The sequence below is a fragment of the Mesoplodon bidens genome, assembly GCF_964165515.1.
Source record: "Mesoplodon bidens genome assembly, chromosome: 10".
Taxonomy (NCBI): Eukaryota; Metazoa; Chordata; class Mammalia; order Artiodactyla; family Ziphiidae; genus Mesoplodon; species Mesoplodon bidens.
In genome coordinates, this window is record NC_138172.1 from 89,953,064 (window position 1) to 89,979,893 (window position 26,830).

Consider the following 26,830-nt stretch of genomic DNA (forward strand, 5'->3'; position numbering starts at 1 on the left):
CTTAGCCGGCGCGGGGACCGGGAGGGCCGGGGTGCCGACGCTGCGACGGAACCAGAACGGGGTGGGGTCAGGGTGGCTCCCTAGCGCAAGGAGCCCGCCGGGGTGACCGGGATGGAGGTCGTTTCTTGTGGCGGGGAGGGAGGATGGGGAGCTCGGGCGAAGGAAGAGCAGAGGCTCCTCCCGCCCCCGGGGCCGCGCGCCACCAGGCGCCGGGCTAGGCGGCGGCGCCCTTGTCGTCGCTTTTCCTCTCGGGTCGGCCCGGGCAGGGCGGGCCGGGTGGCGCTCGAGGGCCGGGCTCCGAGTCCCTACTTTTCCTCCCTCCCTTCCTCCCTCCTCCCGGGCAGTCCCGGGCGGCCGGGCCAATGAGCGGCGAGAGGAGGGGAGCGGGAAGCAAGCGCTCTCGGCCGCAGCCCTCCTGCCGCGCCCGCGGCCACTGCGCCAACGCCAAGTTTGCGCGCCGAGAGTTTGCGCTGGGTCGCGTCCTCCGGCTCGCCGCTCGGTCCCCGCGAGCCAGGCGGCCGCGCGGCCCTCGGGACAGCCACCCGCGCGCACTCGGGCGGGAGGACGCCAAGCGGGGTGGCGCGGCCTGGGGCCGGGGCTGCCGCCTCCCGAAGATGCAGGATGGCAGCAGAGCCTCCTCCCAGCCTCTCCTACCGCACCACGGGCTCCACCTGTCTGCACCCGCTCAGCGAGCTCCTGGGCATCCCTCTGGACCAGGTAACGGCGGGCGGGCGGCCCGCGGCTGGGGCGGGAGCGCGGGAACCCTCCCCGAGCCGGAGCGGGCGTGAAGCCTGCGGGGGGGTTGGTGGGGATGTTATCTACCTCCGTCCCCGCCCCCATAGCAGATTTCACTGCTACAAACTAGACAGGTGGAGTTTTGTTTGTTGGTCTTCAATTGATGTTTTTCTCATGTAAGTGTGAAAAAAAATTGGTATACCTTGTACAGAAGGTTCGAATAAACTTTTTTGTTTTGTTTGAAGTTTGGGGTTTCCTCGTTTCCTGTAACCCAGGGCTAAAACATTCTGATAAATGACTCAAGTGTTTCTTTCATCAGTGTAGTCAAGTCTTTATTATTTTTAAGTTAGATGAAACTACTTAGAAACTGAACCTGAGTGATCTATAAGCAAAAGCCTGTAGCTTTTGAATGAGAGACCTGGGTTTTCTGCAGTGAGGCTTGTGGAATCGGGGTGACAGTTATTTTGTACCACCTGTGATCAACATCGGCAAGGGAGGAGGGACACAGGATGCTGTGGTTTTCCGAGGGCCTTAGGTTATTCAGTCAGTCTACCCTCGGGGGTCCAGGCTCCCTAGTAGGACAGGTTAGTGGGAGAAGAGAGGCACTGTTGCAGGTATTTGGACTGTCCAGCAACTGTCTGCTACCATTAAAACTGAAAATGGCAGCAAACAACAGTAATTCCAGGTAAGAAATTTTCCCAAGGGTTGAGGCTATCTTAACCCCTTTTCTTGTCTCTTTAGGTGCTGCAGGCTAGATAGGCCCTGTATTTAGCAGTGAGTCAATAAATATAGTTGACCCGCGAACAACACGGGTTTGAACTGCATGGGCCCACTTATATGTGTGTATTTTTCAATAGAAAATGCTACAGTACTGTATCATCCGAGGTTGCTTGAATCCGCAGATTTTGAGGAACCACAGATACAAGGGGCCGACAGTAAATTATAGACAGATTAACCCTTATGTAGTTCAAGGGTCAGCTGTATGTTATTTAAATGGAATTCGGTAAGGCATGCTGGGGGAGGGCCCACTAGTGATCTTTTAAAAAATTCTTTTTTCCTTCAAACAAGAGTATACCTGTGGCTCTTTCCCCTCACATTCCCCCAGCAACGAGGAAGTGAGACCTAGATGTTTCCCTCATTCAGATGCTGTTTACTGAGCCACCCTTCCACCTGGCTCCCTCTGAGGATCTGATTCAGAACTCCACCTGATCTGACTGTCGGCCATCAATTGTAAAATCCAGATGGTCAGGAAATTGGGAGAGGTATCAGCTGCTAACGCCTGTTCTTGTAGTGAGAGGGTAGTGACTGCCAGGGACCTGCAAAGGCAGAAATAATAGCAAATTCTTTAGCCCTGAAATGAAATATAACTCAGAGCTGAATTTCCTTCAGGGGACTTTGTTGGTACGTACCCCTCTACTATCCATCACAATTTATTTTAATTGCATTTTCCATTTTCAGCAGTTCAGCACAGCTAGAGAGAAGAGGAATCCAGGGAGGTTTTTTGTATGGAAAGAGTTAGATTGTTAATGAATCCCAGAGATTGACGACTGAGAGGTGCCTAGGATGATGTTATTAAGTGCTTTGTAACCGCATCCACCCTCATCCTCCATCTCCTGGAGTTCTGGCAAAGGAATTCTGGTTTTAATTTATAAAAAAGAACAAGAGAGCCTGTGGGATGTTTAAGGCTGGAAGGGAGGGATTTCTGGGATGAACTGAAGGAAAAATGTGGGCGATAGGCAAGGAAGGAGCACCTGTGATCTCTTAGATCTTAGGAAACCCCACTGCCCTCCAGCAGGGTCAAATCTAAGTGATTCTCTGTGGAAGAAGTACTTAAAGGGCAATGCCCCAGCTGGCTCATTTCAGGCCGAGGGAGAACCCCAAACCATAAATAATGTGGTTTGAGGCTAAACTGTGGCTTGAGAGTTTGGAAGCTTGATGTGTTTTTCTCCCTCGCACTTTCAGGGGCTTTTTGGTTGTTAGACTGACTTGGGGGTAATTTGTGCTCTGCCAGGAAACTTCCTTTATGACTGCTGGCTGGTATTCTACCCTCCTGGAGCCTCAGTGTCTTCACGTGTAAAATGGGAGACGACACAAAGACCTACCTTTTGGAGTCGAGACATTTTATATAGATATTAAATGCCCTACAGTCCTTGTATCAGACAGGGTCCTGGCAGGAAACAATTCAACTCAATGGATAGCAATGAAGAAACTTTGATGAACTACTTAGAGAGGTGTGGGTGGCATTAAGGGAACCAATAGAGGATGTTCAGGTACCAAGACCTGGGCAAGGGAAAGGGGAGAAAGTCCTCTTGCCAGGATACAGGGCGGAAGTGAGAGAGAACCTCAGCCCTTCTGCTCCCGGTCCCCTGGCCCTTCCATCTCTTGCAGTGGCCCCCAGTGCGTGGCTGGCCTGGGGCACCTGGGCGATGTGGTCTGCAGGGGCTCCCCCTGGGGCACAAACTTGGGAAGAGAATAGTGGAGCCAGATCTGGAGGACAGTCCTAGGATAAGAGCCCAGTCCTTGATACATGTTTGCTCCTGGCCCATTAAAGAGTGACTTTTTATTGGCCTTCGATTTGCTAACAATGATAGAACATATACCTCAAGTTGCCCGAGTGGTTCTTCATATGCCACTTAAAGATAGTGAATCCTTTTCTTAATGTCTTAACATTTCACACGTATATTTGTAATTTCTGTATTGATTGCACTTGTGAGAATGTCTTTGGCTTCTGGGTCTCCCTGTGTCAAGTTGTTTATTATTTGCAAAACCTGAAATATCTGTTGAACATTCTACTATGTGAGTGAAGAACTCTTTTTTAAAATATTTTTACTGGAGTACAGTTGATTGAAATGTTATGTTAGTTTCAGGTGTACAGCAAAGTGAATCAGTTATACATATACATATATCTACTCTTTCTTAGATTATTTTCCCATATAGGTTATTACAGAGTATTGAGTAGAGTTCCCTGTGCTATACAGTAGGTCCTTATTAGTTATCTATTTTATAAATAGTAGTGTGTATATGTCAGTCCCAATCTCCCAATTTATCCCTCCCCCAACCCTTTCCCCCTGGTAACCATGTTTGTTTTCGGTATCTGTGACTCTGTCTTGTAAATAAATTCATTTGTACCATTTTTTTTTAGATTCCACATATAAGCGATATCATACAATATTTGTCTTTGTCTGACTTACTTCACTTAGTATGACAATCTCTAGGTCTATTCATGTTGCTGCAGATGGCATTATTTCATTTTTTTTTATGGCTGAGTAACATTCAATTGTATACATGTACCACCTCTTCTTTATCCATTCATCTGTCGATGGACATTGAGGTTGCTTCCATGTCCTGGCTATTGTAAATAGTGCTGCAGTGAACATTGGGGTTGCATGTATCTTTTCAAATTATGGTTTTCTCTGGATATATACTCAGGAGTGGGATTGCTGGATCATATATATGGTAGCTCTATTTTTAGTTTTTTAAGGAACCTCCATACTATTCTCCATAGTGGCTGTCTTTAATTATTTTTCATCTGATTCTTCCATTTATCTGTTCTGTTAGCTTATGAGGGGGAGCCTGTGTGCAATTGTGGCCATACTCAGGAAAAGTCTATGATTTTAGTTTCCAGGGACTTTTACTAGCCTGGTCTCCTCCTAAAGATGTTAAATGCAAAATCATCTTATTAAATTAGAGACTCGAGCACAGCAGTTCAAATCCAGAGTATAGGAAATGGATGACTTAGGGGCCTTCACAGGTGCCTCACAGATGAGTTTGGTGAAAACTGCGTTTCTAGAATGAGTTTCTTTCGAGCAGATGTGGAGCTCGGGCAAAGAACTGAGGATGACTGTTTTGTTTGATTTTTTTGTTTAAATCATCTGCTCATGCCCTCTCCACTCTGTTTTGGTCGTGGGGTATGGAATGATCTGTCTTTAAACTATCCTAGCCTTCGAAGTTTGCAAAATTGACTCAGCTACCAGGATAGACACGGTAATACTGACATTTCTAATTTGTGTGGTACACGGTCATATCCTAGGAGCTGTGCAAGAGGAGAAATTCCTGGCTTTAAGGAATTTGCAGTTTGGTGGTGGGGAACTCTGAGTGCCAGGAAATGATTTTTGAGATTAAAGCAGTCCAGGTTTAGGCCTATTTATGTAAGCTTGTGTTACAGTTTAAAAGGCAGGATCAGTGAAGACCAGCTCTGAAGGCCTGACCCTCTCGACTCACGGTGATAACAGCAGTGGGTTTCGATGATTCCACCGGGGCCTCTGACCACAGTTTCTGTACCTGCCTGGAGCTTTCAGTCACCTGGTTGGTTCTTTTGCCTGTTCTTGGAAAGCCCAACCCTCAATTTTCTCTTCTTATCTAAATCTTGCCCTTGGTTAAAAGCTCAGCTCACATTCCACAGTCATTATTAAATCTATTAAATATTTATTTAACACTAGTAGTGCCAGGGACTTGGTCAGGTCTTAGAAATATAGGGATTAAAAAAAAAATCAAGGTTTCTATCCTTGAAGAGTTTATACGCCCATGGAGGAGGCAAAAGACCTATAGAAGTGCTGTGTCCTCACAGACCTATGTAGGTACTAATAGAGGTTTGTAGGTGGTACCTTAGTGGAACGGAGAAGGGAAAGCCACAGGACACCTTGGACTCTTGTGGAATTTACTGTTTACCTTTGACACGGTTTATATTTGACACTTGACACAAAATGTTACCTTATTTTGTTAGGTATCCTGCCTGGTTTATAATACTGAGTTTCAAACTAATTTAAAGTCTCCTTGAAGTCTAGGTTTTATCTATCCTGGTATTCCAAGCAAGTAGTAGCGTGCTCAACAAATGCTTACCATTAGTAGCAATATATGCCAATGCTAATGATATGCATTATCAGACTTTGATACAGAATCTTGTTTTTAAAATGGAGGGAGATGGATCTTTGTGGGAGGGGTGGGGAGGGTCCTCTACGGAACATTCCCCCTGTTGGCGCTGCCTCCAGGCTGTACTCTTGGGTTTCTGACTTGAACAATCTACTCTCCACCCTGGGGCTTTCCAGCTGACCCCACTGGCTCAGGATGCATATGGCAGGTCACAGAATGTCCATCCTGCAGAGAGCCACTTCATTAATTTTTTTGGCCTCAGTAGTTCCTACCGGGCTAGGTCTCCTCTCCCCACTTAATTTCCCTTTCACTGTCTGATAGTGAAATCATTGGCTCATGGGAGGAGCATCATGTGGTTAGACTACAAACAGCAAATACTGAGTTTCTGCTGTTCCAGGAATTCCTGGGACTGGGTGAGGCTGTTATCATTCAAACATGAATAAAATAGGGTCCATCCTCGAAAAACTCATTGTTGGGTGGGGTGGGGACACAGAAGCCAACCAGTGTTGCTCCTGTGTGGTGCCTGGACCAGCAGCATCAGCCTTGAAACTTGTTAGAAATGTTATTCTCTGCCTGGCACCCTGTCTGCTGCTCTGGGGGCAGACCCAGCCAGCGGGGGATTTAATGAGCCCTCTAGGTGGTGCTGGGATGCCCAAAAGTTTGAGAACCACTGCTGTATACAGATAATTGGGATACAAATTAATTAAGCGCAGTGGAGGGGGTGAGGTGTGGTTGTCAGAGAACATCTCACAGGTGGGGAGGACCACGAATTGGGTCTTGAAGGCCGAAGCAGTATTTGTCAGGCAAAGTGGGTAGAAAGAACGGCACATACAGAGATGGGGAGGTGTGAAACTGTGCACTTCGTTCAAGGAACTGAGTCCACTGAAGTGGCTGGTGAGGCTGCCCTTGTGAAGATTTTGGGACTCTAGGTTGGGGAGGGAGGCAGGGGTCACATCATGAGGAAGCTGGGAGGCTCTGGTGAGGTGTTTGTACTTCGTCCTGCAGACCAGGGGGAAGCAAACTGTTTCTAGAAAGGGCCAGACAGTAAATATTTTCGGCTTGCAGGCAGTACAGTCTTTGTTGCGACGACTCAGCTGTGCCATTGTGCCGTGAGACCTGCCATAGACAATATGCAAATCGTTGGGCCTGGCTGTGTTCTCATGAAACTTTATTTATGGACTGAATTTGAATTTTATGTAATTTGCACATGTTGTGAAATTTTCTTCTTTTGATTTTTTCCCCCAACCCTTTAGAGATGTAAAAACACATAGTTAACATGCAGGCCACACAAAACAGGCAGGGACTGGATTTGGCCTGGGGACTGGAGTTTGAGACCCCTGTTCTAGACTAATTTTCCTCACATTTGGTGGATGGACCATCATCAGTATCTATTGCCAACTATGCTTCTGGGATTTGACTCAGACCTAGTGAATCCAAATACATATCCGAGTGATAGGGCTGCCCAGGTGATTCTTGTGCTACCTGAAGTTTAGAGGCATTACTACCATCAAAGGGAAGGCATTGAAGGGTTTAAGATGTGAAAGGATTTTCATTTTGTGAAGTGGGGCAGGAGGTCATGGCTGAAGGATGCAGGGCTGGAGCAGGGGTTTTTGACAATGAGTGGATGTTTAGAGTAGTCCTAATGGGGGAACAGAGAAGGAGCGGCCTGGGGTCAACTGAATGGGTTGCTGAGTATAATCAATGCACTGAAAATAAAAAATTACAGGATTTGTGCCAATATGTGGTTTTTGTCTTTCAGCAGCTCCTTGTAGGAGCAAAAGTGAAATAAATAGCTGGACGTTTGCAGGGAAGGTTGTTGGAACGTTAAGAAGTAAGGGTGTTGAAAGATGCTGACAAGTAGTTGGAGGTGATGGCAGTGAAAAGGGAACATTTGGAGATTGGAGGGACTTTGAGGGGCGGGTGCAGGGGAAGTGAGAGAGCCGGGGGCCAGGATATTTAAGCTGAAGATTCCTAGTGAAGCTTCCCTGGGCAAGGATGAAAGTCAAGGTGTGGCCATGGGAGAAGGGGTGAAAGTCGATTCAGTTTAGCAAGCCAAGGAACTGGGGGATTTGATTGATCGCCCTCCTAAACATTGAAGCTGCCCAGGTGACTGGGCATGTGAGGTGGAGAGAAAGACTCTGTGGTACCTAAACTCTCCAGGAATGTGGAGGTAGATTGGTAGATCCTGACAATGAAGAAGAACCAGAGAGGGTATGACAGGCTCTGCTATCAGGCACTCAGCCAGCCACTCTCCAGGGCGCATCTCATTTAATGTTAGGACCCAGAGTGGGGTCTGGAGGGAGGTACTTCCTGGCTGGAAGGACGGTGCCTCTCAAAGGGCGTTGGAAGAGCTCTCTTAGCCCCTTTATCAAAGGAGGCAGCGGCTGAGCCTGATGAGCGGGGGGTCAGCCTGCTCTGTTCTTTCAGTCCCACCACCCCCTGTTCCCTCCAACGGACACCATCCTAGGGCCCAGTTCACACTTGGCACCACTTAAACACTTTATTGAATAAATACAGAACCAAACAAAATGCATTCAGATGCTTTCTAAAGAAGTCAATTTTAAAGGTCTTTCCATTCAGATTAATGACAAACCCAGTAAAGGCAGATACGCTACTTTCACATAATTGGCTGATTTTATACAGCACTTATATCTTTTAGTCCACAAGTATATTCTTAAAAGACAGAAGGATGGTGGAAGAAAAATGGTCCAAAGCAGCAATGGGGGAACCTGGAAAAGCAGTGACTTTCTTCTCTCTCCTTGCCGTTTGTGGTGGTAAAATGGGGAAGCAAACGCCTGGGGGCGGACAGTTCTCCCGCAAGGCTAAGAGGGAGGGAGAGAACTGGGAAAGGCTAAGAGAGGGAGGGAGAGAACTGGGAAAGACACCGAGGCTTCCGGAGCAGGGCAGACTGAGGGCTTTGAGGAGGATCTCGGCAGTGGGAGGGAGGTGGGCGGGGGGAACATAAATCGCGGAGGCGGAGGAGGAAGTCAGGAGCCCATGACTGCAAGCCTGCATGCCGGGCAGGAGGCTCAGGGATGAGCCTCGGGGTGCTGGGCAGGTAGAGGTGTCCCCTGGGGGCCCAGAGTCCTGGTAAAGGCCGCGGCCAGCGACTGACCCTGAGCCCTGTGGTCTTTCCTGGAGCTGCACACAAAGAGGGTGGGCAGCCTGGGAGCTGGGCAGGGGCAGGGGCAGGGCTCGAACCCAGGACTGCCTCTGCAGACTTGGCTGCCCCGCATCCCAGCCACTGCTTCCCTGGGCGCTGTACCGTCAGCGCACTGGATGCGTTCTTCCCTGCGCCTCAGATCCACTGCGTCGTTCACGCCTTCCAGCCTCTGCTCACACTTTTCCCTCTCCGTGACATTCGTCCTCATCCTCATCTCCTTTTTCATCCCCTCCTGTCTGCTCTCTGTAACCCTGGCCTTGCTCTCTCCTCTCCCCTTATAGATCATCCCCCCACCCTCCCCCAGGGCCAAATGGATCCGATTTTATTTTCTTTGTTTCTCCATAGCACTCTCTCCATACTGTATGTGCTTCTTTTTTTGGTGGGGGGGATTATGTTTATTGACTTTGTATATGCATATCTACTTGTCTGCCTATTGGTTATGTGTGTGTTTCTGTCTTTTTTAAAAAATTGAAATATATAGTTGATTTACAATGCTAGTTTCAGCGGTATAGCAAAGTGATTCAGTTATATGTATATTTTTCAGAGTGTATTCCATTGTAGGTTATTACAATATATTGAATATACAGTACATATATGCCCTGTGCTATACAGTACCTCCTTGTTGCTTACCTACTTTATGTATAGTAGTCTGTATCTGTTAATCCCATACTTGTAATTTATCCCTCCCCCCTCCCTTTCCCCATTGGTAACCATGAATTTGTTTTCTATGTCTGTGAGTCTCTTTCTGTTTTGTATATAAATGCATTGGTATTATTTTTTAGGTTCCATATATAAGTGATATCATGTAATATTTGTCTTTGTCTGACTTACTTCACTTAGTAGGATATACACTAGGTCCATCCATGTTGCTGCAAATGGCAATAGTTCATTCTTTTTTCCCACATGGTGCCTCTTACTTTATGTCTCAGATATTTATCGTCTTTCTGCCCTGCCTGATTCTGAGAGGCTTCTCTCTGTAGTTGCTTATGGAGTACCGGATGCCAAATATTGGGCTAGAAGCGGGATACAGAGATTAATTAGGATCTCTGCCTTCTAGGAGACAAACCCATACGTACTTGGTAAATTACTTTATTACGTGTAAACTCTTGTAAAGCATTGTGCTCAGTGCTCCAGAAAATGTGTACGCATGGGCCTCAGCACTCCTGGGCCTGTCCTGGGGAAGGTGAGGGGAGCTTCCTGGGAGCTGCTGCTTTAGAAGGAGAAGGGGAAAGTGCAGGGGTGAGGCCAGGTGGGACAGGCAGAATATGCCAGGAAGAGGAAGCTGTTTGAGCAAAGGTACTGAGGCTGAGAAAAGATGACCTTTCTTCTTGGGCAGTGAGTGAGGCTGAATCTTAGTCATCTTGGTATGCTTATTAGTATGAAGTAAGAACTAGATAAACTTGGTTCCATTGAAGTGGAATTTTATTCACATAATTTGCATTGGAATGGATGACTAAGTGATGATAAAATTAGGAGCCAGTTCTTTTTACCAACTGGTTAGGCCTGTTTATTATTTGGACCCTACATTTCAGATTGAATAGGCCTAATTTCTGATTTGAGAGTTAATTAATGGCCCAGTTACTGATAGTTAAATGTGAATCTTGGGTTGTTTAAATATAAAATTCTCCATTCCCATTTTCATTATGTGGAGTTGATAGATGCATTACTTACCATTATAAAGGCAGATATTAATATCATTTTTTTGGACCAGTTGTCTCAAGTTGTGTGTGAACAACGTGTACAATTTTCCTTTTGCAGTTTGAAGTCAAGTCACTTATATATAAAAAGTGCTGTATACCCAAGTAGTCCCAAGTGTTTTTGAAGCACAGCCTCTGAATTACATTTATAAGGAAAAATTTCATGGAAAGATTATATCTAAGGAGATACAATCTGGAAATATCTTTTTGTAGCAGCAACTTGTAAAAAGAATTCAGTCTGTGTAATTTAATAACAGTATTTGGTTGTATGCTTTTCAGAGGCTTTCTATTTTAAGTAAGTCAACCCTTTCAGTAAACAAGACAAAGAGAGAACTTGCTGCAGTCTTGTTAATGACAATTTCTAGTAGTTTTGCCAGGATAGCAGAAGGATAGAGACTAATCAGCGGGAAAAGTAACTTCAAGTAGTTTATTCGGGTTAAAAATGTGCTTTATTAAAAGCCCACTATCCCATAGGGCTTAGAAACGTGGTCATCTGCCACAAGATTCAGTGCGGGCGGGGTGGGGGGGGCGATCGGCCCCCCACCCCGCCCCGCACGCAAAAAATAGGCACTTGGTTAATCATTTACCAACTTCCTTATAATAGTGGGGCTCTGCCTATAACTTTGTTATCAGTGGTTAATCTTTTTTGAAGTATTATTTTGAAAGTCCACACAGCATAAAAGGGGCTCTAAGTGTTGAGTTAGGATTTCTGGCTGGGGGGATGGTGCTGGGGATTTCGCAACCATCGTATTATTACAGATATTCCATTCTCCAGCCTATTTACCAAAACAACAACACAAAGCTCGGGTTTGAAAGCCTCATTTGAAAAAGGAGCAGGGGTACATTGGAAAAGTTTTGTTCAGGGAGTTCTAACTTCTTATTTCAAACAAGTAATTAAAAAATGAGTGGTTGTCTCCCCCCACCCCCATTTTTGTCTCATTCATCATTCCGTACTTCTCATTTGAAACAGTCAGCAGAGGTATACAACACAAGGTTGCTAAGGCCTAGAGGAAGTTGCTAAATTCAAAAGTCATTTTGTGAAATTTCATGAAGTGGTTTAACTGTGAGTGTCACTGCGTTGAGACTTCTTTCCTCCAAAGACTTTTTTTTTTATTCCTGGCATCATTTTTTGCTCTGTCTTTTTAAAAATTTAATTCCATTTATTTAAAATATTTATTTATCTGTAATGTTTTGTGTTTGATTAATTTTTTTGGTTTTTATTTTGTATAAATACAGTTTAAAGACTAGGTAGCTTATGTACTTAGTATCAAACCACAAGGTAGAAAAGGGGATGTAATGAAAGGTCAGTCCCTGTGGTGTACGCCCCCCTCACGCCCCCACCCCCAACCCCAGTTTGCAGCTGCTCAGATCCGCTCCCCGCTGGCGGCCAGTGGCATCCTTTCAGAGGTAGGCGAGGCAGCCATGTACACAGAATCTTGTTGTCTTTTCTGACACAAACGAGAGTGTACGGTTCTTCCACTCTTCGCCTTTTAAAAAAAACTTAACAGTGTCTCTTAGGGATTGATTCATATCTGCATCTACAGAGTTCTTGTGACGTTGACTTCCTTTCTGCCTTTTCTGAGAGTTCTGCTTCTCTGCTTACAGGAACGGCCTTGTCCTTTAGCAGACGCTGAAAGACGCTGGTGGGGGTGGGTGATGGGTTTGGGGAGGGGTCTCCCACATTGGCATGGTCCCCAGGAACATGGAGAACATGGGGACCACGTACAGTGGGGCGGGTGGGGCGGCGGGATGAGCACTGAGCTCCGGGCGAGCAGAAGATGGGCTTTGCCTCCAATTTCCCTGGGAGGGAGAGCGTACACTCTGGACTTAGGCATGAGGACATTGAAGATTCCCTTTCCCTTGTGCCCCAGGAATGAAGATGGCGCTGCCTCCCACTGACCCGGTGTCAGCGGAATTTTTGGTCTCTCCGTCTGCTGGAAGTGATGCTCTTTAAGCCCAATGCAGCTCTAAAATTCTGTGATTCCAGTGCCTTCAACAGTAGCAAGGAAGGCTTGGTTTTAGATTGTAAAGAAACCCTTCTTGAGGGTAAAGGCCCCCCTCCAAGGCCTTTTCTTTTTCTTTTTACTTTTCAGTGGATGTAGCTAAAAGGATTGTATCTGTATATTTTTCCTTTCTTGTTTCTCCCAGTCGAAATGTGCATTTCCATGCGTGTTGGCTGAAGCGAATTGACCTTCAGGGCTCTGGAATCTCTCTTCTTCCACCTCCTCATTAGAGTAAGGTCAGAACGCCTTAGGAATTTGTGTGCTTTCCTCTGGAAATAAGACGGTGTGAAAAAGAGCTTCTGTTTCTTGTTTACTAGAGATGTTGAGCTGGCTTTCCTCCCTTCTCAATTCCAAAAGAGAATCGCCATTCATCTCCAGACAGTAAGTGTTAACCTGCCTGCAGGTTATTGAACAAAAGGGAAGCAAATCAATTTGTGTATGAAATTCTACTCAGAGAGCTGTTTTCTATACATTGTGGAGGGAAGAACAAAAAGATTTTTCATTTTCTTAATGTGTAGGGTCTGGGGGTGGAGTTTACAAAAAGAGTATAATAAAGGACCATTTTGTAATCTCAGCCTTATCGAGTTAACATTTACCTCAGTTTTATAGTGAGCCTAAGTTGCAAAACTTAAGTTGACTCATGTGTTTATCTTTCTACTGAGGTACTGAGAGCCTTCATAGATGTCTTTATCTGATGGCCAGTTTTGTTATCTTAGTTTGAAAGAAGGGTGAGAAAGGAGGCTATAAACTAAAAGTAATCATTTCATCAAGATACCAGATGGGACCCAATTTCACTGTCATAACCAATAATGAATTATGCCTGTGCATCTTAGCTAGTGGAAACTGCAGAGAGAATTAGAAAGACGGTAGTGGGCTGTAAAATGATTCAGAAATGGACCACTTACAAGTTTTTAGGAGAGCTGGAAAACCATCTCTTGTGTGCTTGGCAACCCTCAAATATTTATTAGAGTTATATGTGTTGAGATTTGGTTCTCTGTTGCAAAGTTTTTAGATGATATGGAGAAGTTAGAAACGAGCAGGAAAAATGGTTCTAAGAACAACTGGACTGAAGGTTCCTAAACAAAAAAAGGAAATGAACTTGAATAAAAGAGTTGACAGAAGATGGCAAGAGCCACAGACTGTGGAGCAGCCGTCAATGAGGACCATAAAATGCCGGTTAGGTAACCATAGATGCGGTGTGCCACTGATGCGCCTCATTTCCTGAAGAAGGCCTTGAACTTGATGGCCTCAGAGAAGTCCTTTGTTGTGTCACTTTGTAATTATCCCTCTTTAGCTCGAGTGAAAATACTAAGGGTCTCACCAATATTTCAAGAAGCGACTTGCACCTCATCTAAGGTTTGCCCTTTGCTTCATAATAATAGATCACATTCTATGGTAATTAAAAAACAAAACAAAACTTATTTTGGAATAATTTAAAATTCACAGAAAAACTGTACTGATAGTACAAACAGTTTTTATATGTGCCTCCCCCGGTTTTCCTCAATGTTAGGTACACTTGTCAAAAGTAAAACATCAACACTGATAGAAAACCATTAAATAAATTCCAGACTTTTTGAATTTCGCCAATTTTTCCACTAATGTCCTCTTTCTAATCTAGGATTCTGTACCTTACAATTCACCCATTTCAAGTGTACAATTCAGTGTTTTTTTAGTATATTCACCAGGTTGTGTAACCATTGGCATAACCAAGAGAAGTCTCAGGAGACATGACAAGTGAATGCAGTGTGGTGTCCTGGATGGGATCCTAGAGCAGAAAAAGGGCATTGGGTAGTAAGGAAATCTGAATAAAGTATGGGCTTTAGTTAATACTAGTGTATCGATATTGGCCCACTAACTATGACAGATGAAACCTTTATATGTAAGATGCTAATAATAAAGGAAATAGGTTGTAGGATATATGAGAACTCTCTGTATTATCTTTGCAATTTTTCTGTAAATCTAAAACTGTTCTGAAAAATAAATTTTATTTAAAACATGATGCTTTTTATTTTAAATCAAGGATTATTAGTTGTGCTATGTCTATGAACATTGGGACCAGCGTGCTTTTAGAGAATTTTCAAGTCAGAAGAACGGAAAGAAAGCGCACAATTACACTGGTATGTGTTTGTGCTTTAGATTCACTTTTGCTTTAAAGTCAGATTTATTAAAATCATTGCATGCATCTAAGTCACTTTCAGTAAAGATATAAAGGACTTTTGGTTCATCCTGAATCCTCAGGCTCCTCATTAGGTAATCTTCATGAATGAATAGTTGTTTAGTAAGATAAATATTTCTCTCCCTGTAACATCAGACAGCAGAACCACCCCCGGACAAAACTCTCTAGGCATTTACCATTGCTCAATGAGATATTTCCTCATTATTTTGACCATAGAAATGCTATTCTGCATCTCAATTGTCCGTTCAACAGGACCATTCTGAGTGTATATTGCTTAAGCCACAAGAATTCATGCGAAAATCTTCTCAAGGAAGTATGGAGTGCAAGCTGTAAAAAGTGACAAAATTTTAGACCCAGGCTGTGTAATGAATGTTTGTGTTTCCTTCTGAGTTCTGTCCTGTGAACTTACCTTGCTCTAACATAGTAGGGACAATGCTGGAATAGACTTTGAAGAGCTGGGTTCTAGGCTTAGAGCCAGTCTTTGTAGATGTGTGACCTTGGACAAGCTATTTAACCTTTCAGAGCCTGATTCCTTATTTGTAAAATGAGCTAATATATATACATTAGGGGTGTCTGTGTATTTCAAATGAGGCAGGTGATCCATAGGGAAGATTTTAATAAACTGCTCAGTAATTATGTGGATGTTGTTTGCTATCATTTCCCCATCACCACCTTCATCACATTTTTGAAGCTCATAGGGAAAAATGCTTATGGCATAGCACTGAGCTTAAGTGAGGTGGGTGTAGGTGGCGTTTGGAGGGGAAGTTGGGTTTTCAGTTAGCATCTGGTGAAGAGTAAGAAAAGACTGGACTTTGGGGATTCAATGGGATGAAGGAATTTCGTACTTCAAGGCAGAAAAGATGGGGCAGAAGAAGGCAGTGAGTAAAGAAAGGGGCGACAGGGCTTCCCCGGTGGCGCAGTGGTGGAGAGTCCACCTGCCGAGGCAGGGGACGTGGGTTCGTGCCCTGGTCTGGGAAGATCCCACATTGCCGCGGAGCGGCTGAGCCCCGTGAGCCATGGCCGCTGAGCCTGAGCGTCCGGAGCCTGTGCTCCGCAACGGGAGAGGCCACAACAGTGAGAGGCCTGCATACCGCAAAAAAAAAAAAAAAAAAAGAAAGGGGTGACAGCTGAAAAGAAAACATTTTTTTTTTGACTGTAGTGAAATGGGAAGGTGGGGATCCAAGCGGAAACATTAGTAAATTTAGTGAGAACCCAGGAAGTGAGAAAGAACCTCACATAGGAGTGACTCTTTTTATCAGGTAAACATTACCTGTGTTGGAATCAGATAAGGTGAGAGCTTTTGAACCTAGTTCCTATGAGGAGGATTACAGAAGGAAGAAGAGGTGTTTAACTTAAAGAAGAAAAGCCTTGGGCTTCCCTGGTGGCGCAGTGGTTGAGCGTCCGCCTGCGGATGCATAGGACACGGGTTCGTGCCCCAGTCCGGGAAGATCCCACATGCCGCAGAGCGGCTGGTGAGCCATGGCCAGCCGCTGAGCCTGCGTGTCCGGAGCCCGTGCTCCGCAATGGGAGAGGCCACAACAGTGAGAGGCCCGCGTACCGCCAAAAAAAAAAAAAAAAAAGCCTTAGATAGGATATAATAGTAGTTTTCAGATATTTGAAGAATATAATTATGATGTGTCCTCTGCAGAATTAAACTCACGGGATGGAAACTTTAGCGAGGTAGGTTTCAATTGTCAGAAAATTTCTTATTAATGAGAGTTGTGTAGATAAAAGAATTGATCATCATTGGAGTTCATGAGTCCCCCATCCCAGGCAGTATTCAAGCAGAGGCTGTGTGGTGATGACTCCTATTGTCAGGGCCTACTCCCTTCCTTCCTGATGTCCTTCCCTGCTTGCCCTGAATTCTTTCTTTATCTAGCTGCCAGTCCACAGTGATCCTAGTTTTAGTATTAATTGACAATAAGTTAGTGGTTTAAGGAGTGACCTTTCTCAATGGGCATTTAAAGATAGAAAGATCCCTAAATGTTAAGCAGTAGAGGAATAGTTAGATTGAATTATGGTATACTCAAGCTGTGGAATTATATACAAGTATTAGAGAAAATAAAGTCAGATAGAAAGATATTCATCATATTGAGTGAAAAGAGCAAGTTGAAGAACAGTATGTATATTATGATCCCATGTCCTGTTTAAATTTAAAAAAATAAAAATGCTCTCTCTTTCATCTATTTATCTACCTGGTTTTGGAATGATAGTCACCAACGTGTAGCTAGTGGGCACAGTGACCTTGACCCTCTTAACAGTCACCCCGATTGCTGCAGAGGATAAAAGAAACTTTAAAATGTTTACATCTGTGTTTTATTAAGCAAACATAGTATTTGGGTATTTAAAAACATTAAAAGGAAAGATCTTCAAGACCCAAAGGAATGAAATAATTGTGCAAAATATCAGGTTGTCTGGTGGTTATTTTGGGGCTCTCCCAGTCATAAAGCCAATGGGGTTGCAGAGGGGGTTATAAGAGTGTCTTGGCGAACGGAACTCCTTTTGACATAAATGGAGAAACTGGAAACAGAAGTTGACTAAGAGGTGAACTAATGACTTCTGCTTGAGCCATATTAAGATGAGAGCTGGATTTCAAAAAAGAAATGCCCTGAAGGCAGTGTGAGACATGAGGGATCAGAGCTGGGGAGATGGAGATTTGGAAGTCATTGGCATGGGTTGGGGTGGGGTGGATGAAACCAGGAAAAGGAACAAACTCACTGAGGGCGGAAATGAGATGAGACCGCAGCAGAGACTTGTCCTGGTGAACACTCCCCATTGAGTGCCCGTGGAGGAGCCCAGAGAGAACGCAGCATTAGAAAGGTAATTTAGTAGCACAGAAATGGGTGAGGGTGGGAGGGGTGTTGCAGGGCCCTCAAGGGATTGAATTTTTTGAGAAAAATGTTGTTTGGGATAGTGGAGAAGGCAGTTTTAGAGAAGTGGTGAAGAGGGAAAATGATACAGTGTTTAGGGAAGAAATGGACATATGTGTAGACCATTCATAAGAGAAATCTGATGGCTTTGAAGAAGAGAGATGAGACAATGGCAGGAAGGGCCAAGGGGAGGTTTGTTTTCGGTTTTAAAGATAGAGGGGAGGGCTTCCCTGGTGGCGCAGTGGTTGAGAGTCCGCCTGCTGATGCAGGGGACATGGGTTCGTGCCCCAGTCTGGGAAGATCCCACATGCCGTGGAGCGGCTGGGCCTGTGAGCCATGGCCGCTGAGCCTGAGCGTCTGGAGCCTGTGCTCCACAACGGGAGAGGCCACAACAGTGAGAGGCCCGCGTACCGCCAAAAAAAAATAAATAAATAAAAGAGGGAGTTATCCATATCTGAAGACAGAAGCGAAGAAATCACAAAACCTGTGGAGAAGAAGTTGACAGAGACTTGATGCAGAGTGGGTTAAATGTGAGAAGGGACAGGATCCAGCACATGGTCAGCTGAGGACACGGAGACAAGGTCCCCTCTGCACCCGGAAGGGTGGGTGTGGGCCTGAATCACTTCAAGATGGAGACAGGAAGAAGCATGGGGTGCTCTTGCTGAATAGCTTTAGCTTTGGTTTTTCATTTGACTGAAGAATACCTGGATGAACGTGTGAAAACAGATTTATCAGCATTTGTTCTTCAGAAAGAGCTGAGTAGATGGGAACCATCAAAAGGGTGGGATGGGGCTCAAAGTATCATAAGGACTTAAGGCATCCTAAGGACATAAGGTGTCATGAGGTGGCTCAAGTTGTCCTTCTTTACAGTGGTCACCATCAGAATCACCTGGGCAACACTTTAAACACAGGGATTCCTAGGCCCTACTCCTGATCTTTCTGAGTCAGAATTTCCTAAGAAGTCCCAGTCTAAGACTGAGGGAGTCTAAAGAATCAACCTACATCAGCGAGCAGGGAGACAGAGTAGTGGAAATCAGTGAAGGAGAACAGAAAAAAAGAATGAAAAGAAATGAGGACAGTTTAAGAGACTTCTGGGACAGCATCAAGCATACTAACATTCACATTATACTGGTCCCAGAAAGAGAAGAGAAAGAGAAAGGGGCAGAGAACACATTTGAAGACATAATAACTGAAAACTTCCCTAACCTGGGAAAGGAAACATGTATTCAGATCCAGGAAGCACACAGAGTCCCAAACAAGATCAACCCAAAGAGGACTACATCAAGACACATTGTAATTAAAATGGCAAAAATTAAAGAGAGAATCTTAAAAGCAATCAAGGGAAACACAAGTTACAGGCAAGAAGGGAGTGGCATGATCAGATTGGATTTATCCAAGGGGTACAATATGGTTCAATATTCACAAATCAATCAGTATGATGCACCACATCAACTGAAGAATAAAAATCATATGATTGGGACTCCTTGGTGGTCCAGTGGTTGGGACTCTGTGCTTCCACTACAGTGGGCAATGGTTTGATCCCTGGTTGGGGAACTGGGACCCTGCATGCTGTGCAGTGCTGCCAAAAAAATAAAAAATAAAAAAAATAAAAATCATATGATCATCCTAATAGATGCAGAGAAAGCTTTTGACAAAGTCAACATTCATTTATGATAAAAACTCTCAACAAAGTGGGTATAGAGGGAACATACCTCAAAATAATAAAGTCCATATATGACAAGCCCACAGCTAACATCATACTCAATGGTGAAAAGCTGAAAGCATTTCCTCTAAGATCAAGACAAGGATGCCCATGCTTGCCACTTTTATTCAACTACTATTAGAAGTCTTAGCCACAGCAATTAGATAAGAAAAAGAAATAAAAGGAATCCAAATTGAAAAGGAAGAAGTAAAACTGACACTACAGATGACATGATACTCTACATAGAAAATCCTAAAGACACCACCAAAAACTACTAGAGCTCATTAATGAATTTAGTAAAATTGCAGGATACAATTAATATACAGAAATCTGTTGCATTTCTATATACTAACAATGAACTATCAGAAAGAAAAATTACAAAATTAATCCCATTTATAATTGCATCAAAAAGATTAAAATACCTAGAAATAAATCTAACTAAGGAGGAAAAAGACCTGTATTTGAAAAACTGTAATACACTGCTGAAAGAAATTGAATATGACACAAGCAGATGACACAAGCTCATGGATTGGAAGAATTCATATTGTTAAAATGACCATACTACCCAACGCAGTCTACAGATTTAATGCCATCTCTGTCAAAAAACCAATGACATTTTTCATAGAACTAGAACAAATAATTCTAAAATTTGTATGGAAAAACAAAAGGTCCTGAATAGCCAAAACAATCTTGAGAAAGAAGAACAAAGCTGAAGGTATCATGTTCTCTGATTTCAAACTATACTACAAAGCTACAGTAATTAAAACAGTATGATATTGGCACAAAACCAGACACACAGATTAATGGAACAGAATAGAGAAACCAGAAATGAGCCCACACTTAAATGGGAAATTATGACAAAGGAGGTAAGAATTTACAATGGGGAAAAGACAGCCTCTTCAATAAATGGTGTTGGGAATTTTGGACAGCTTCATGCACAAGAATCAAACTAGACTACTCTCTCACCATGCACACAAAAAAATTCAAAACGGATCAAAGACTTAAATGTAAGATCTGAAACCATAAAACTTCTAGAAGAAAACATAAGCAGTAAGCTCTTTGACATCAGTCTTAGGCAATATTTTTTTGGATATGTCTCCTCAGGCAAGGGAAACAAAAATGAAAATGAACATATGGGACTACATCAAACTAAAAAGCTTTTTCACATTGAAGAAAACTATCAACCACACAAAAAGGTCACCTAATGAATTGGGGATGATATTTACATGCAGTATATCTGATAAGGGGTTAGTAACCAAAATATACAAAGAACTCAGAAAACTCAATGTCAAAAAACCAAACAACCTGATTAAAAAATAAGCAGATGTTCATGTCCCTGTTTGGGTCCCAAAAATGGGGGGGGCAGACAATCTGCATAGACATTTTCTCAGAGAAGACATACAGATGGCCAACAGGTACACGAAAGGATGTTCAACATCACTAATCACCAGGGAAATGCAAATCAGAACCACAGTGAGATACTACCTCACCCCTGTCAGAATGGCTATTTCAGAAAGACAACAAATAACAAGTATTGACAAGGATGTAGAGAAAAGAGAGCCCTTCTGAATATAAACTGGTGCAGTCATCATGGAAAACACTATGGAGATTCCTCAAAAAATTAAAAATAGAATTATATAATCCAGCAATTCCTCTCCTGGATATTTACTCAAAGAAAACAAAAACACTACTTAGAAAAGATACATGCACCCTTATGTTCACTGCAACATTATTTACAATAGCAAGATATGGAAGTGACCTAAGTGCCTATCAATAGATGAATAGATAAAGAAGATATATATACACAATGGAATATTACTCAACCATGAAAATAATGAAATCTTGCCATTTGTGACAACATGGGTGTACCTAGAGGGTATTATGCTAAGTGAAATAAGACAGAGAAAGATAAATACCGTATGATTTCACTTATATGTGGAATCTAAAAAACAAAACAAATGAACAAACATAACAAAACAGAACGAGTTATAGATACAGAGAACAAACAAGTGGTTGCCAGAGGGGAGGGTAGCGGAGGGAGGAAAGAAATAGGTGAGGGAGATTAAGAAATACAAACTTCCAGTTCTAACACATATATATGGAATCTAAAAAAAAAAAAGTTCTGAAGAACCTAGGGGCAGGACAGGAATAAAGATGCAGACGTAGAGAATGGACTTGAGGACATGGGGAGTGGGAAGGGTAAGCTGGGATGAAGTGAGAGAGTGGCATGGACATATATACACTACCAAATGTAAAATAGATAGCTAGTGGGAAGCAGCCGCATAGCACAGGGAGATCAACTTGGTGCTTTGTGACCACTTAGAGGGGTGGGATAGGGAGGGTGAGAGGGAGATGCAAGAGGGAAGAGATATGGGGATATATGTATATGTATAGCTGATTCACTGTGTTATACAGCAGAAACTAACACACCATTGTAAAGCAATTATACTCCAATAAAGATGTTTAAAAAAAAAGTTACAGTAACCAAAAAAAAAACCAAAAATGAGTTACAGGTATAAAATGTACAGAATGGGGAATATAGTCAATAGCTATGTAATATTGTATGGTGATGTAACTAGACTATTGTGGTGATCATTTTGAAATGTATAGAAACATCGAATTATTATGGTGTAAATGGAGCTAACATAGTGTGATAGGTCAATTACACTTCAAAAGCAAACAAAGGATCTCGTAGAGAAAGAGATCAGATTTGTTGTTACCAGAAGCAGGGGGTGGAAAGAGGCGGAACTGGATGAAGGTGGTCAAAGGGTGCAAACTTCCAGCTGTAAGACAAATAAGTATTAGGGATGCAGTGTACCACATGATAAATAGAATGAACACTGCTGTATGTTATATATGAAAGCTGTTAAGTGAGTAAATCCTAAGATTTCTCATCACAAGGAAAAACTTCGTTTCTTTCATTTTGTATCTATAAGAGATGATGGATATCCACTAAACTTATTGTGATAGTTGTTTCATGATGTATGTAAGTCATATCATTATGTGGTACACCTGAAACTTCTTCAGTGCTGTATGTCAATAATATCTCAATAAAACTGGAAGGAAAAAAACCAGACTCAATCTACACTTCAGGAGCTGCCTGGGATGCTAGGAGTCATTTAAGAGGAAGCATGCCTCTCTGGAGCATAAATACTTTGCATATTGTCTGAAGGTTTGTCTGAGCCTTTACTTCTCTGGGGTCTTGTTCTGAATTTTTGCTCACTTAGGGATGTCACGTCTCCCATGGTGATCAGGCACCTTGCTATTTCTAAGGCTGAGCTGGCATTTGTAGGTGTGGATATGTGTTTGGCTGTTTACTGTTCTTAGCCTGCCACAAAGACTCCAAGGCATTTCTGAGCACCCTGGAGTCCTTTTCTCTAGGTGCTCTTCCAGGTTCACAGGGTTGCCTCTTAGGCCTCACACAGGCAGACCTCAGATACATTGGGGGTTCAGTTCCAGACCACTGCAATAAAGCGAATATCTCAATATAGCATTTTTTTTGGTTTCCCGGTGCATGTAAAAGTTATATTTACACTATGCTATAGTCTGTTAAATGTGCAATAGCATTATGTCTAAAAAAACCAATGTGCCCACCTTAATTAAAGAATACCTTATTGCTAAAAAATGCTAACCATCATCTGACTACACAAGGTTGCCACAGACCTTCAATTCGTAAAAAACATTATCTGCAAAGCACAGAAAAGTGCAGTGCAATCAGATGAGGTATGCCTGTATAGTGTTCCCATTTCACTTTTAAACTTCGGTAGAAAACCAGTGCGCTGTTAAGTTTCTTCCTTTCTTGACCTGACTTATGGAAATTCTTTTTCTGCTTATTCTTTCACAGTCATTAATCCAGGAGTCTAACTCTTAGTGACGAGACTCTCTTTTCTTTCTTCTCTTCTTGCCGAAGGTAGAGATTGCTGAACCTCTTCTGGTGTTGTGAATTGTTTTAAATTTGTAAAATAAGAATTTGGAACTATTTTTGTAGGGGAAGTGGGAAGAAGAAAGTGAGCTCTATGGAACCATAGTAGACATTTGCCCTGGAAAACACTCCCCATAAACTGTGGAAGAGCCATTTAGGTGCTTGTACTAGATGTGATCCCTATATTTTGTTATGGAATTTTCAGAATTATCCTAACAATTATTTTTTTCCCTTCCTCATTTTAAAGACAAGAAGATCTAGGCTCATTAAGATTAGATCACTTGTCCAAGGACACCCTAGCTAGCTAGTGGCAGAACTGGTTGTCTGCAATCATTTTTTCCACAATCATTTTTTCCTCATTTTAAAGACAAGAAGAGCTAGGCTCATTAAGATTAGATCACTTGTTCAAGGACACCCTAGCTAGCTAGTGACAGAACTGGTTGTCTGACACCAAAATTGATGCTCCTTCCTATATGGCATGCTTACTATTTTGCTCATATCTTCAGAATTAATAAAATGTGGCCATGGTGAGAAGGCTAGACCTCTGTATTACATGGTCATTGCACACAGAGTTGCTGTTGATCGGTGTTTAAACATTCCAGGAAGCTTGGGAATCCTCTCATGTCTCAGAAGGACGTTATATTCGTATCTGAATGAACAAGTTGTGACGGTCCAAGATGTTTTAGCGGAAAAACATAGGAAGGTGTTTTTATCCCAAAGATGTTTAGGTTTGAAATAAATGTTTCCAACCAACTTGGTAAATAGTTTTATAACCATATTTATAGGCTGCAGGTTTTGCTTAAAACTGAGTGGCTTATGCTTTGCTTTCCACATGTCAGAGTGTAGAACTTGTTTAATTAACTAGAAATTAGTCATTGGGAATAACTCAAGGTTCTATGTTTTTTCTTCTGAATTTCTGGTCAGTTTATTTACTTTCAGAAGTAGATGTTCTCTTTCTCATGTGGTTTTCTTAAGTCCCAGACTCAGATAGAGTTAAAAAGCCTTTACATTGTCCGAGGTGTACCTTTGATGGAATATTCTTATCTGTGCTACATCTTCAAAGGTTCCGTCAGGGCTCTGCTTCACAGTGATGGCATTTCAGTCTGGCCTCATTGACCCTCCAGATCTAGGCCCGGCAGCCAGCCAGGGAAGAACTTGCCCGGCAAACTTGCTTCAAAGAGCAAGTGCTTATCTATTCTACACCGGGTCACACTATTGCCTCTCCTTCTGTTTCTCATTCCCTTGCCCTAAGCTGAGGAACAGTGCTGAAACTCTGCAAACTCTTTGTAAATGGTTGGACCTGGAGAATGACGACAGTAGGAATAGGTGTGCTAGAAGCATCACTGAAGATGGAACACTTGTTGGTACAGCCACTATGAAAAACAATGCGGAGGTTCCTCACAAAACTAAAAATAGAATCACTGTATGATTGAGCAATCCCACTTCTGGGTATACTTACAGAAGAAATGAGACCACTGTCTCAAAGAGATATCTGCATCCCCATTTTCACTGTAGCATTATTCACAATAGCCAAGACATGGAAACAACCTAAGTGTCCAAAGACAGATGAATGGATAAAGAAAGTGTGGTTTGTATATGTACAATAGAATATTATCCAGCCCTCCCCGCCCCACACCCCCCAAAAAAAGGAAGTCTTACCATTTGTGACAATGTCGATGAACCTTGAGGGCATTATGCTAAGTGAGATGAGTCAGATACAGATAAGCACTGTATGGAAGCTTCCGGCAAACTCCAGCCCTCTTACCCACATTTCCTTCCTCCCAATCATTTATTGATGTACAATAGTAGTTAAAGGCAGGGAGTCAGAGCTGGTATTAACTTCCTGTGAGGGCAATTGGCTAACCCTCCCTGCATTTTTTTTTTTTTTTTTTTTTTTTTTTTTTTTTGCTGTACGCGGGCCTCTCATTGCTGTGGCCTCTCCCGTTGCGGAGCACAGGCTCCGGACACACAGGCTCCGCGGCATGGCTCGCGGGCCCAGCCGCTGCGCGGCATGTGGGATCTTCCGGGATAGGGGCACGAACCCGTGTCCCCTGCATCGGCAGGCGGACTCTCAACCACTGCGCCACCAGGGAAGCCCCCTCCCTGCATTTTTAAAAAATGTTTTATTTTATGTTGGAGTATAGTTGATTAACAATGTTGTGTTAGTTTCAGGTATACAGCAAAGTGATTCAGTTATACATGTATCTATTCTTTTTCAAATTCTTTTCCCATTTAGGTTATTACAGAATATTGAGCAGAGTTTCCAGTGTTATATAGTAGGTCCTTGTTGGTTACCTATTTTAAATATAGCATTGTATACATGTCAATCCCAAACTCCCAGTCTATCCCCCCTTCCCCCCAGTAACCATAAGTTCCTTCTCTAAGTCTGTTTCGGTTTTATAACTCAATTCATTTGTATCTTTTTTTAGATAATGCATATAAGTGATATGATATTTGTCTTTCTCTGTCTGACTTACTTCACTTAGTATGACAATCTCCAGGTCCATCCATATTGCTACAAATGGCATTATTTCATTCTTTTAATGGCTGAGTAATATTCCATTGTATACATGTACCACATCTTTTTTTTAAACACCTTTATTAGAGTATAATTGCTTTACAATGGTGTGTTAGTTTCTGCTTTACAACAAAGTGAATCAGCTATACATATACATATATCCCCATATCTCCTCCCTCTCGCACCTCCCTCCTACCCTCCCTATCCTACCCCTCTAGGTGGTCACAAAGCACCGAGCTGATCTCCCTGTGCTATGTGGCTGCTTCCCACTGGCTATCTGTTTTACATTTGGTAGTGTATATATGTCAGTGCCACTCTCTCACTTCGTCCCAGCTTAACCTTCCCTCTCCCCGTGTCCTCAAGTCCATTCTCTACGTCTGCGTCTTTATTCCTGTCCTGCTCCTAGGTTCTTCAGAACCTTTTTTTTTTTTTTTTAGATTCCACATATATGTGTTAGCATAGGGTACTTATTTTTCTCTTTCTGACTTACTTCACTCTGTATGACAGTCTCTAGGCCTATCCACCTCCCTACAAATAACTCAATTTCATTTCTTTTTATGGCTGAGTAATATTCCATTGTATATATGTATATATGTATAATATTCCATTGTATATATGTGCCACATCTTCTTCATCCATTCATCTATCGATGGACACTTAGGTTGCTTCCATGTCCTGGCTATTGTAAATAGAGCTGCAATGAACATTGTGGTACATGACTCTTTTCAATTACGGTTTTCTCTGGGTATATGGCCAGTAGTAGGATTGCTGGGTCATATGGTAATTCTATTTTTAGTTTTTTAAGGTCCTCCACTATTCTCCATAGTGGCTGTATCAATTTACATTCCCACCAACAGTGCAAGAGTGTTTCCTTTTCTCCACACCCTCTCCAGCATTTATTGTTTGTAGATTTTTTGATGATGGCCATTCTGACCAGTGTGAGGTGATACCTCACTGTAGTTTTGATTTGCGTTTCTCTAATGATTAGTGATGTTGAGCATCCTTTCATGTGATTGTTAGCAATCTGTGTATCTTCTTTGGAGAAATGTCTGTTTAGGTTTTCTGCCCATTTCTGGATTGGGTTGTTTGTGTTTTTTGATACTGAGCTGCATGAGCCGCTTGTAAATTTTGGACATTAATCCTTTGTCAGTTGCTTCAGCTGCAAATATTTTCTC

At 42.9% G+C, this 26,830-nt stretch overlaps 1 protein-coding gene across 2 annotated transcripts in view; it reads left to right on the forward strand.

The window, feature by feature from the left end:
* The first annotated feature begins 363 nt into the window (after positions 1-363).
* MBOAT1 (membrane bound glycerophospholipid O-acyltransferase 1) overlaps positions 364-26,830 on the forward strand; it is a 120,336-nt gene continuing 93,869 nt past the window's right edge. The window contains exon 1 of one of the 2 annotated variants that reach the window (XM_081247177.1): positions 364-717. In XM_081247177.1, coding sequence (XP_081103303.1) covers positions 622-717 — 96 coding nt within the window. In that variant the 5' untranslated portion in view covers positions 364-621. The remainder of the gene's footprint in view (positions 718-26,830) is intronic. The other variant, XM_081247176.1, reaches the window with a different exon arrangement.